Source organism: Artemia sp. Qi Xiang Cuo, chromosome 14 (assembly GCF_049724085.1).
Source record: "Artemia sp. Qi Xiang Cuo chromosome 14, ASM4972408v1, whole genome shotgun sequence".
Taxonomy (NCBI): Eukaryota; Metazoa; Arthropoda; class Branchiopoda; order Anostraca; family Artemiidae; genus Artemia; species Artemia sp. Qi Xiang Cuo.
In genome coordinates, this window is record NC_142807.1 from 56,972,134 (window position 1) to 56,985,996 (window position 13,863).

The following is a 13,863-nucleotide window of genomic DNA, read 5'->3' on the forward strand; positions in this document are numbered from 1 at the left end:
TGTTGACTTTCAAAAGTAGAAAAAATACTTTCAAGGTCTTTCGAACAATCACAAGACAATATATAATTTAAAATATTTATTGACCTGAAATATTTCCTATGGCATTTTTTTACAAGAAAATCCTGAAGGACAGTTTCGGCTATTTCCTCTTTGATCCCTTGAAAGTTATACTTTTCAACAATGTACGTAAAATGTTTTCTATTCAATGTTCTATAGTTTGGAACAGTTCCTTCATTATAAAATCTCATAATTATGTTCATTGTCTCAAAATCTATATCAAATGCTTCAACAACATGAGTATGCTTCTCAAGCATGTCGGATTCAAGCATGACCTGAAACACATCACTTATAGCTGACAAAAGAATCTTCTTGGCTTCAACTTGACCTCCATTGCATTCAATTATAATCACAGGACTCTCAGTCTTATTCAAATTGGATAAAACGTTCATAAAATAAGTGGAACTCATATCTGCAAATAATAACTGGTTGTGTAATAATAACTGGTGGTTACCTGAAAATTTTAAAACTAGTTTAATTTTTTGATAGGTTTTTGTTACTTGATACGATATTGATATTGTAAGTACATTTCCAAGTTGTACATATGTTTTAACAGTTTTGACTCTTAGAAAGGAGGGTTTCTGAGGATTTTTCTTTGTGGGTGTTGAAAATACAATAATGGATTTATAGATCACGATTATTTAATGAACCTATCGCCTGTATTTCCAGATGTGACATTGAAAATACATGTATGTATTAGTGTTACTAATGTTTATGGCTAGTGACCTGTAAATAATACAAAGGAATGACCCTGTGCCATGCAAAAAAATCATCACTTTAGACCCTGTATCATAATAACCTAATATAACAACACTATAATATGCTATTTCCTATATATAAAAGCATAAATCATAAAAACCAAAACAATGGTCCCTAAGCAACCCACAAAAGTCGGCCTATAAGTTTCTTGAACTATATCATAAGGAAGGGACTCCCATATAGAAGCAAGAACATGGCGAATCGAAAGTGAAGACCTTGCAGAACTTTTAGTCAGTTTTCTAAGCTCTGATGAATTCCTTGTCTCGTATACAGGCTGACATCTCTCAAACATACCAAAAAAACATTCAGGTGCATTTTTATGCAGTATATCAAACATAAACAGAGCCTTATAAAAATTAAAAAGACCTAGAACTGCTAAAATATTAATTTTTTTACAGCTATCTCTAACTTATATACGATTGTTAAAATTAATAAGAACCCGAATCGCCGAATTTTGGAGAGCGCGTAATGACTTCAAATGTGTTTGAAAAGTAGATGACCACACCGAACAACAATAAATCAAATAAGGGTGGACAATAGAAAAATATATCAATCTAAGTATACTAACTGGAAAAATTTTTTTTCAATTTCCGCAGAATCCCTACATTTCGAACAATTTTAGATGATATAAATTGGATGAACTTTGATAAACTAAGAGTCTCATCCACTATTACACCAAGATCTTTCACAGAGGGTACACGCTCAATACGGTAAGATCCCACATTTAATTCCCTTAATCAAGGAAAATTATCTGGCGATCTAGAAAAAATTACTCAATGAGATTTCTTATAATTCAGCTTTAGCTGATTAACCTTCATCCACTTTTCTATTCTTGACACACTATATTTTGCCATAGTTAGTAATTCACTTTCTGTTCTTGCTGCCACCGTAAGACATGTATCATCCGCAAACAGCAATAAAGCTTGATGAGGTTCCTGTGCTGTAGTACTTAGTGCTGTAGCTTATGCCTTGATGGAGGCTGAACTAGCTGGAGAAAGTCTCGCTCTAGCAGTATACGATGTTAGGAATACGTTCAACTCATTAGTCCGCAGAGCCATGCTTCTTCACACAGCAAACACAGATGTTTATCCCTCTGTTGTATGAACCTTGAGAGATTTATATTCGTGGCTGAAAATACGCATTAAATTACAAATCCACTTAGATTACAGATTACTAATTTCGCCAATTTAACACGTGCTGCACGAAACACACTCAATTGTCACTTTTTCCAATCAAATGATCTGGATAGTTTTGTTTCTGTTTATAAATGTTCGCGTCGAGACACCATCATTTAGCCAACGCAAGTTGAACAACTTGTTTACTTGTTTACTACTTGTCTACTTGTTGATCTTCCAATTTGCCCATCCTTAAACTGAACTAGTTTACTGCTGATTTTCCATATTCAGGAAAATTATGGGACATTTTAATCTTCAGATATTCAAAATAAAAATGTTTCAAACAAATAATACTCGCGAAACTATAATTCAATAGCACTGCCACCATTCCTATACACAGCACCATTTACGAAGATTTTCATGCAAACAGATAAACATAAACTCCTTTCAATATGTTTCAAACTGAAAAATATTAACTTAAACTAGTTCCTTGGACGGAAATCCAGCTTTAATCCGAAAATATAAAATAGTCGACCTAGAAACAGCTCTGCCAAAACTTTTTTTGATACACAGCTGCAAAATCAGTGTTCATCTGTGGTTTCATCGCCTTCGTCCACAGTGATGTCTAAAGTTGTACGCATGAGATAGTTGTTCTGTGTTTGATAGGTAATCCTTAATAATTGTTTTGATAAACAGTATGTAGATTTTTTGTTCTCGTTTTTTTTTGTCTTTTTCTCTGTTGTGTCCAAGGGTGGCGGCAGAAAATTTTCAAGGGGGGTGGGGCAAACCACAAAATAGCAGTGGTGGTTGGGTGACAGGAAATATATTTCAGGATATTTTCCCGTAGGAATAAGTTTATTTTTAAATAATTTTGGGAACAAACTCTCAAATAAAAAGAGGAATTAAATTGCATGCAAAATAAAAAAAAATACAGTAAAGTTTAAACGACAAGGATTTCTGGTAAAGGCATCAATTGATCTAGTCAATAAAATATTTAATTATTATGCATTTAATCTTAAAAGAAAATCAAACTCAAACCAAAATTACAGAAAGATTAATTGCTTCCATAGATTATAACAGATGTAGACTTGTCTTTATACAATTTCCCACGCCTGCATATATACCAAGTTTTTATTTTGTAACGGCCATTAAAAATATACCTCTTTCATAACAGGACAATTCTCCCCCTCGAATATAAATCCCTTATATATTCAGACATTAAAAGAAAATGGAATAGCGAAAGAAAAACAAAATTTAAATTTACTATCCAGCTGTGAAATTGGCCCTCTTTCTTTTTATTAGTGGAACCCCTTATCCAATACAGGAGAGCACCTCTGCTGCCATCTATAATCAAGTCTAACTGTAGAAGATCACGTGTCTCTTTCAAGGTCAATCAGGGGATGTTTCTAAATGTATTAACCCAATAGCGGGACAAGGTCAATGACCTCTTTCTAGGCCAATCTAAGTGATTTCTGGAAAATTGATTTGCATAATCGACTGGGAAAAGAGGGGACAGGATTTCTGGGAAATTGACTTACATAATCGACTGGGACAAGAAACATGAGGGGATTTCATTTTTACATATGACTTCTCTTGTCTTTAGGTCAGAGAGATAAATTAAAATTCTATTTTTAAATATGGCTTCTCTGATCTTTAGGTCCGAGAGATAAATATTAATATTCTATCGAAGCCATAATAGTGTAAGTAGGAACACCTGAGATTTTTCAGAAATTCATACGAGATCAAGACAGATTGAATATCTGTCAAAGACAATTACAGAATACGTTTTCATCTTATGAGCTATGTTAATAGCTTAGTTGCATCTTGTACCAGTTGGCTTTGCTGTACCTGCAGCTGTTGTTTTAGTTGTAACTTGTACCTGTTGGCTTTGTTGTGCTTACGGTTGTTTGCTTAGTTGCACCTGTAGCTGTTGGCTTATTAATACCTGCAACTGTTGGCTTAGATGTACCTGCTGCTGTATGCTTACTAGAACATGCATATGTTGGCTTAGTTGTACCTACAGCTTTTGGAATAGTTGTATCTGCAGGTCTTTTCTTAGTTTTATTTGCAGCTCTGGGCTTAGATGTACCTGCAGTTGTTGGATTACTTGTCTGTAGCTGTTGGCACCTATATCTGTTGGTTTAGGTGTACCTGCAACTGTTGGGCCTATTTGTGCCTAGAACTGTCGGCTTTGATGTAGCTGCAGCTGTTGGCTTAGTTATACCAACAGTTATTGGCTTTGTTGTACCTGAAGCTGGTGGCTTTGTACCTGCTGCTAGCTTAGTTGTACCTGCAGATGTTGGCCTAGTTGTACCTGCAGCTCTGGGCTTAGTTGCACCTGCAGCTGTGAGAAACAAGTATAGCTGCTAGTCCCTATTTATACTTAGTTATACTGATCCTTTATATAATCACCCCTGGTAAAAAAAAGGGCAAATAAACACACATCCGTAATCTTTCTTCTGGCAAAAAATACGAAATTCCACATTTTTGCAGATAGGAGCTTGAAACACTTCTACAGTAAGGTTCTCTGATACGTTGAATTTGATGGTGTGATTTTCATAAAGATTCTATGACTTTTAAGGGGTGTTTTTCCCTTTTTTGAAAGTGAGGCAAATTTTCTAGGGCTCGTAAATTTTGATGGATATTTAAACAAAGTGTTTGACAACCCATATTATGTACACCATGATTACAAACAGGAAAAAGCCTACGGCTTTTTCTTCTGTGGAGTAGTAAGAGACGACTCTCAAAGAATCAGGCAGCTAACTAAGTCCGATGTCTGCAATCGTTTGTTTATCTAATGATCTTCTTTTAATATTATCTTTGAAAAGACTGCAGTATCAAAATACATCAAAAATGCAGTTTTTTTGGAAAAATTGATTCTACTTAAAAACTATTTTATTTTTAATTACAAAAGTGACCAGATCTAGCAATTTCCTTTAAAATGAGCCATTATACAGCGCTCTTTGATTTTCCAGTGCCCAGCTAGATGAGGATAAACAAAAAGGGGAAAGAAAAAAAGATGCCGTTTGCGGAGAATATCGTTATTGAAGTCCATTTTCTTGATTTTCAATTCAATATATTTTCTTTGTTATTCAAGCCAAAGGACGGTAAGTTTGCTATATAGAAGTTTCGGATAAGGCGGTTCTAATAGTGTACTTTTTTTAGTGGAAAAATTTATTCTCTTTAAGAAATAATTTATTTTATTTACAAAATATTTTTAACCCAATTAATTTCCTTTAAAATGAGCCATTGAACAACTCTCTACGATGTTCCAGTGCCAAGCTATCTTTGGAAAAGAAAAAAAAAGAAAGAAAAAAATATGCCGTTTAGGCAGAATGTTGTAGAAGCCGCCACTTTTCTTGATTTTCAAGCCAATACATTTCCTTTGCTATTCAAGCCAAGGGACAGAAAGTTTCCTATATAAGGGTTTTGGACAAGGCGGTTCTAATGATGTGCTTTTTGTTTTCATCTGACTTTTTTTTAGGGGTTATGGGTTTTTATATTTCTTAACATCGGAAGTGATCGTCTCTTACTTGGTTGGTTGCTACCGTTGCAACCCCTTGTTGCATCTTGCAACAAGTTCCATGAATAACAATCAGTTTCACAAGGAGAAAAATCAGTGCACAAGTTTCGCGAAGAGAAAAAAGCAACATGCAACAAGTTTCACGAACAAATAAAATCAGCACGCAACAAGTTCCAGAATCAGGAAAATATGCATGCAGTATGTTCCATGGACAAAATTAGTTTTAGGAGGAGAAAAAAATCAATGTACATGTTTCACTATGAGAAAAAATCAACATGCACAAAGTTTCACAAATAAAAAACAGCATGCAACAAGTTCCCCGAACTAAGAAAAAAACCATGTTGAGTCTTATTTCTTCGCAAAACTAGAATTTTGATTTTTTTTTCTAATCAGAAAATAGATTTTCCATGCAGTATTGTGGAAGATCTTTTGTCTGGTTCTGAACTTTGCTGTGCACTGATTTTTTTTTGTTTTCGAAAATAAGCGCATACTGCTTGTTTCTCTTCATAAACCTTAAACAATGTTTCTTATCCTTGTGAAAACGATTGCTGTTCATGGAACTTGTTGCATGATGGTATTTTGTTCATGAAATTTGTTGAATGTTGATTTTTCTCTTCTTGAAACTTGCACATTGATTTTTTTCTTGTCTTGAAGCCAATTTTATTCATGGTACTTGACCGTGCTTATTTATGTTTGTGGAGCTTGTTGAGTGCTACTTTTTCTTCGTGAAACTTGATGAATTCTGATTTTGGAATTTGTTGCATGCTGATTTATGTTCATGGAATTTGTTGAGTGATGTTTTTTTTTTGTTTGTGAAACTTGTTGCATCCAGTTTTTTTTCTTCGCGAAACTTTTACATTGATTTTTCAACTCGTGAAACTGATTTTGTTAATGGAACTTGTTGCGTGGTGATTGTTTTTTTCAGTTCGTGGAACATGTTGCATCCTGTTTTTTACTCGTGAAACTTGGTGCATGTTGATTTTTTCTCTTCCTAACTTCCTAACTAATTTTCTAACTAACTAACTTTCCTAATTAACTAACTTCCTAACTAATTTTTTTTTCTCCTAGAACTAATTTTGTCCGTGGAACATACTGCATGTATATTTTTCTGATTCTTGAACTAATTGCGTGCTGATTTTTTTTGTTCGTGAAACTTGTTGCATGTTGCTTTTTCTTCTCTTTGCGAAATTTGTACATCTATTTTTCTCTTCGTGAAACTGATTTTGTTCAAGGAACTTGTTGCGTGCTGATTGTTGTTCATGGAACTTGTTGCATGATGGTTTTTTGTTCATGGAATTTGTTGAGTGATGATTTTTTTTGTTTGTGAAAATTGTTGTATTCTGTTTTTTTTCTCCTCGCAAAACTTCTACTTTGATTTTTCACCTCGTGAAATTGATTTTGTTAATGGAAGTTGTTGCGTGTTGATTGTTTTTTTTTTAGTTCGGGGAACTTGTTGCATGGTATTTTTCATTTGGGAAACTTGTTGCATGTTTATTTTTTCTTTTCGCAAAACATGTACATTGATTTTTTTTTTCTCATCCTAAAACTGATTTTGTCCATGGAACATACTGCATGAATATTTTTCTGATTCTGAAACTTGTTGCGTGCTGATTTTTTTTTGTTCGTGAAACTTGTTGCATGTTGCTTTTTTCTCTTCGTGAAACTTGTACACTGATTTTTCTCCTTGTCAAACTGATTGTTATTCATGGAACTTGTTGCATGATGATTTCTTGTTCATGAAATTTGTTGCATGTTGATTTTTCTCTTCGTGAAACTTGCACATTGATTTTTTTCTTGTCTTGAAGCCAATTTTGTTCATGGAACTTGACCGTGCCGATTTATGTTTGTGGAGCTTGTTGAGTGCTGATTTTTCTTCGTGAAACTTGATGCATGCAGATTTTTGAACTTGTTGCATGCTGGTTTATGTTCATGGAATTTGTTGAGTGATGATTTTTTATTTTGTGAAACTTGTTGCATCCTGTTTTTTTCTCTTCGCGAAACTTTTACACTGATTTTTCACCTCGTGAAACTGATTTTTTTAATGGAAATTGTTGCGTGCTGATTGTTTTTTTTAGTTCGTGGAACATGTTGCATCCTGTTTTTTATTCGTGAAACTTGGTGCATGTTGATTTTTTCTCTTTGTGAAACATGTACATTGATTTTTTTTCTCCTCCTAAAACTAATTTTGTCTATGGAACAAACTGCATGTATATTTTTCTGATTCTTGAACTAATTGCATGCTGATATTTTTTTGTTCGTGAAACTTGTTGCATATTGCTTTTTCTTCTCTTCGCGAAATTTGTACATTGATTTTTCTCCTTGTGAAACTGATTTTGTTCAAGGAACTTGTTGCGTGGTGATTGTTGTTCATGGAACTTGTTGCATGATGTTTTTTGTTCATGAAACTTGTTGTATGTTTATTTTCTCTTCGTGAAACTTGCACATTGATTTTTTTTTCTTCTCTTGAAGCCAATTTTGCTTGAGGAACTTTTCCGTGCTGATTTATGTTTGTGGATCTTGTTGAGCGCTGATTTTTCATCGTGGAACTTGTTGCATGCTGAATTTTTCTTCGTGGAACTTGTTGCATGCTGAATTATTTTTCTTCGCGAAACTTAAACAATGATTTTTCTCCCCGTTAAACTGATTTTGTTCGTAGAACTTGTTGCGTGCTGATTTTTATTCCTGAAACTTGTTGCATGTTTATTTTTTCTCTTCGTGAAACAAGTACATTGCTCTTTTTTCTACCTAGTGAAACTAATTTTGTTCATGGAATTTATTGCATGCATATTTCATTGTTCGTAATCCATGTTAAATGTTGATTTTTCTCTTCGTGAAACTTCTACCAGGATTTTCCTCATTGAGAAAACTTGTTTTGTTCATGGAACTTGTTGCACGCTGATTTATGTTCGTGGAACTTGTTGAGTGATGATCTTTTGTTCCTGAAACGTGTTGCAGTGTGATTTTGTTTATCCTCTTCTCGAAACTTGTGCATTGATTTTTCTTGAATTTCTAATTGAATGAGCCTGTTTTGAAGTTTCTAAGACAACACCTTCTATAAAAACCATATATGCCCCCAGGGCATAACTTAAAACCCTTGCCCTGAGGGTTGTGGGGGAGTCTCCTCCTCAAAAATATATTTTCTATCTGGAAATAAATTACGCTGAACAAAATGACTATCTCAAACTTTTGATTGGATGGGTTTGGGGAAAAGATGGGTGTGAGAGGGGGGTTAGTTACCCTCCAATAACTTTTGACTATTAAAAACGGCACTAGCACTTTGAATTTCCAATCGAATGAGCCTTTTTGAATTTTCTACGACAACACCTTCTATAAAAACCTTATATGCCCCCAGTGTATAACTTAAAAACCTTGTCTTGAGGGTTGTGACGTAGTGTCCTCCTCGAAAACATATTTTCTATCTGGGAATCAACTACGCTGATCAAAATGGCTATCTCAAAATTTTTATTGGATAGGTTTGGGGGAATGATGGGCATGGGGAGGGCTAGTTGCCCTCCAATCACTTCCGACTATTAAAAACGGCACTAGCCCTTTTGAATTTCCAATCGAATGAGCCTTTTTTTAAGTTTCTACGACAAAGCCTTCTATAAAAACCTTATATGCCCCAGGGCATAAATTAAAAGCCTTGCCCTGAGGGTTGTGGGAGAGTGTCCACCTCAAAATATATTTTCTATCTGGAAATCAACTACGCTGAACAAAATGACTATCTCAAAATTTTGATTGGATGTGTTTGGGGAAAAAATGGGTGTGAGAGGAGGGTTAGTTACCCTCAAATCCCTTTCGACTATTAAAAAGGGCACTAGCTCTTTGGATTTCCAATCGAATGAGCCTTTTTTGAAGTTTCTACGACAACACCTTCTATAAAAACCTTATATGCCCCCAGGGTATAACTTAAAACCCTTTCCGTGAGGGTTGTGAGGGAGTGTCCTCCTCGAAAACATATCTTCTATCTGGAAATCAACTACGCTGATCAAAATGGCTATCTCAAAATTTTGATTAGATAGGTTAGGGGGAATGATTGGCATGGGGAACTAGTTGCCTTCCAATCACTGTTGACTATTAAAAAGGGCACTGTCCCTTTAAATTTATAATCGAATGAGCCGTTTCTTAAGTTCTACGACACCACCTTCTATAAAAACAATATATTCCAACAGGGCATAACTTACAACCATTGGCCTGTAGGTTGTGGGAGAGTGTCCTCCTCAAAAACATATTTTCTACTTTGAAATCAACTACGCTGAACAAAATGGTTATCTCAAAATTTTGATTGGATGTATTTAGGGGAATGATGGGTGTCGGGGGGGGGGGGGGTAGTTGCCCTCCAATCACTTTCGACTATCATTATTTGATTTACAATCGAATGAGCCCCCTTTGAAGTTTCTACATCGACCCCTTCCATATGAAGTGCCTCTGGGAAAAACAAAATAATAATAATAAATAATAAAACATTGGAGCCGTATGGCCTTTACTATAGACAACGCTACAGCGTTGCCTCTGATATGGATAAAAATTTGGCCAGAGGCCGAGTAAAGCAAGGGTGATACAGAAATTATCCTCTTAAGATTGGTAAAAAAAACACTTGACAAATCATGACAAATAGCGCTCTAAAATTGCTATTTTTGGGGGTATTTTGGATTTTAGTTTCTGACAATTTAAAGGTGTATTAATTCCCTGAGGCATTCCCATTTTCAGGAGGTCATAATGGGTGAAATTGATGTGGTTTACCTTTTTCCGGTTCGTGAAAATTAAAAAAAAAAAAACAATCACAAGCTCATAGCCTGACGTACTTTAATGTATGTTTTGAAGATTTTTTCGCCTAATGCATGTACATAGACTAAAATCAGTCAGTGTCAAATAGACCTAAAAGTCAACCCTTGCTTTTGAAAGAAAATTAGATTTGTTACACAAATCAACACAGTATTTAAAGTGGTTGCAGGGGTGAGCTTTAAGATTATGCTTTCACATGTATAAATTTTAATTAAAAAAAAAAAAAAAATACAAAAAAAAAAAAAAAAAAACGAGACAGCTAAAAGCTTTAGCACAATCTATTGATAATCAGCTGTAACAAACAGTGTCCAACCTTTTTAGAACTGAGTCAGAGTGGAGGAAGATATAGAAAAATAATTTAATTATGCCTATGTTTTATAGTGATAAAAAAATAGCGACATAGTGATTTATTATAGGGACACTAAGAAGTGATTGTTTTATTGTTATTCTTGTTATTTTTAACGATCAACCATTGGTTAATAAGCGTTGTTTTTGGCTATAATGTTTCTAGAGCCATTTTTTAGCAGAAGACCAAAAGATGCGATCTTTCAAAATAAGAAAGCTGTTCCGTTTCAAAACTTTTTGACCATTCTAAGGGTTCTTCTTAAGATTTTCTTTCCCAATGCCTTTAGTTTCCCAGACGACACTCTGAAACATGTTTGCGAAAAAGAAATTAACAAAATAACATGACAGACAATTTAAATTTCCGATGTTTTAATAAAGTATGTTATTGCAGTTTTCAAAAGTGTTTCGCTAATCTCGTCATAGTTTTTCTTTTGCAAATTAAAACAAATTTACATAAAACAAAACTTTAAATATAAACATTAATATTCAAATAATAAGTCTTTTTAGAAAATTAATAGACCTAATCCTGAATATTCCTCCATCAATGCATAGTGACGTCAATTCAGGGAAATGTAGATGGGGTGAGGAGAGGAATGTATTTTGAAAGCCCTGGAAGGAAGGGGAGTAATTTTGCTGCTCTTACGTTTTTTCAAGGGGGACAAAAAAATTTCTCACTGTAAATACCAAATAAACGTATTTTTAAAACCTAGGGGCGGGCAAAAAATCTTGGTGGGTGAAGAAATTCACCCTTCCCCCTCAATTTAAGCCACTGAAAAAGTTTGTTTTACTTTATAGTTTTCACCTTCACCCTAGTTTTATTCAAATTTTATAGTTTATTTGAATCTCATGGTTTATTTGAGTTTTGAATTTAACGGTCTATTCGAAATTTAAGTTATTAGAAAGCTAAGCTTATGACATACCAATGACCCTTATACTCAAACATGACATGTAATACAACCGTAAAGTGAAATTATAAACTGAAAAAAACATTATCTGCCATCCAGCATCAATTCTCGGTACAAAACTGGTGTAAAGGTTTACTCAAAACGCACTATACAAATATTTTAATGAAACATGTGTCAAGCCCCTTTTGTCAGATAGCACCGCTAAAAATATGGGCACAAAAATCGGCGACATATTATTTATATCATTTATATTTTTATTGATACACCCCTAGGGGAAAACGAATTATCCCAAAGTTGTGACCTATCTAGACCGCATTTTTCAGGCTAGATAATATTAGGGTGCCTATTTTCAAACAAAATAACAAGCCATTTATATATATATATATATATATATATATATATATATATATATATATATATATATATATATATATATATATATATATATATATATATATATATATATATATATATATATATATATATATATATATATATATATATATATATATATATATATATATATATTTCTCTCACAAAAGCCCCATGGGCTATGGATATTACAAATACAACAAAACACCTAAAACATAATAAGTTCAAACACTTTTGGAAAAAAATACTACGATAGAAACCCCCCCCCCCTATGTCTCATCCCCACACTCACAAAATTTCCAAAATTTTTAATATCCACTTTGCAACTACTTCCTATTTTATTTTCTAAACAATTTCTATTCATGATATCACTCCCAAAAATATCCCTTCTAAGTACCTTCAATTCTTTACAATAACACATAAAATGTTCTAAATCCTCAGACTCTTCGCACATCGAACAAGTGAAGGGACCACTCCATACCTTAATCCTCCTTAAATACTTTCTTCTCCCCTTAAGCGGCATAAAATTCCCCTTGCTGATAAAACCCAATTTAAAGTATCATTTTGGAGCCCAAAATCTAGATATATTTCTTCTCCCCAGGCTTCTTTACTTTTTCTATATATTCCAAGGAATTGTGACGTAACCTTCTCTTCTTGCCAAATCTGGATCTCTTGATCATGTAGCACTTTTTCCACAGCTTTTGGAATAAATTCTGTTTCCACCCCAGGTCCAATGCCATCATTCCACCAGTCCGATAGCCCACAATTTTCTAGTATAGGCCTACTCTTAATTTGCACCAGCCAAGAATCTTTTGTTCTATCGAATAACATTTCATTGAAAGCATTTTTTGTACACCGATAATCTGGCATAGCAATAATTTTTTTCCAATAACCTACCTTCCGAACTAACCGTTTATTTCTTAAACTAAAAAGACCCAGTTCACCCTTTATAACAATGCTATTAAGCTTTTTATCTAACCCTATTAATCTTTTAAGATAATATAGCTATATCCTCTCCATTTCAACCCCCCTTTCGTGTCCCCATATCTCTGCCCCATTATGTAGAGCAGGTTCTATTCTACTTGCAAAAATACGCTTTTGTAGCTTCATATCCTTTGCTCCTATATCCTTAATGCATCTATTTAAGAATATACCAGTTAAACTTTTGCCTTTACTTCACATTACAGCTATGTTTCTTGTCCACTTACCATTTGAAACAAGTCTACAGCCTAGGTAACTTTACTCCTTCACTACTTTTATAACTCCCCTCCCGCAACTAAAATTTTCTTCAGATGCCTTAGCCCCCCTTACAACAACCATTACTGCTGACTTCTCTAGATTTAAAACCAGTCTCTTTTCCTTAAAATATTTTTATAAACTCTCTATTGCACGCTGCAGATTCTGTCCACTATTTGCCAATAAAGCTATATCATCGGCGTACAGAAGTGTGGACATTTTCTCTATCAAATAATTGCAATTCACTTACTTTCCTTTTCCTTAAATAGCTTTCAATGCCATTAATAAACAACGAAAATAACTTCGGTGACAAAGTACAACCTTGTTTTTCCCCCAACCTACTAAATATTTCCCTCAATATTTCCTTACCACCCCGCACTACAAACTTTACCGTCAAATACATTTGTATTAAAATTCACACAAACTGACGCAGTAATCCTAAATTAACCAAACAATGCATAAGAATGTCCCTATTTACACTATCGAAAGAACCTTTTAAGCCCAAAAAGGCCACAAACAACTTATCCTCTTTTTTCCTGGTATATTTCCTAATTAGGCTGGTTAAAATAAAAATGTTATCTATAGTACCACAGTTTTCGCGAAATCCTGCTTGTATTTCAATAAGTTTCTGTGATTTTTCTAACCACTTATTTAATCTATCCCTCAACACTTTTGCGAAAAGCTTGCTTACCCCATTGTCCAAACTGATCATATGGTAATTCCTGAGATTCATACTATCCCTTTTTTTATATAACGGTATGGTGAA

The 13,863-nt window shown here is 34.0% G+C and overlaps 1 protein-coding gene across 1 annotated transcript in view; it reads right to left on the bottom strand.

Moving 5' to 3' along the window:
• Window positions 1-310: 310 nt before the first annotated feature.
• The window catches only part of LOC148944679 (uridine-cytidine kinase-like 1), a 39,345-nt gene continuing 25,792 nt past the window's right edge, over window positions 311-13,863 (bottom strand). Inside the window, exon 5 of the mRNA XM_089099992.1 lies at window positions 311-511. Coding sequence (XP_088956118.1) covers window positions 464-511 — 48 coding nt within the window. The 3' untranslated portion in view covers window positions 311-463. The remainder of the gene's footprint in view (window positions 512-13,863) is intronic.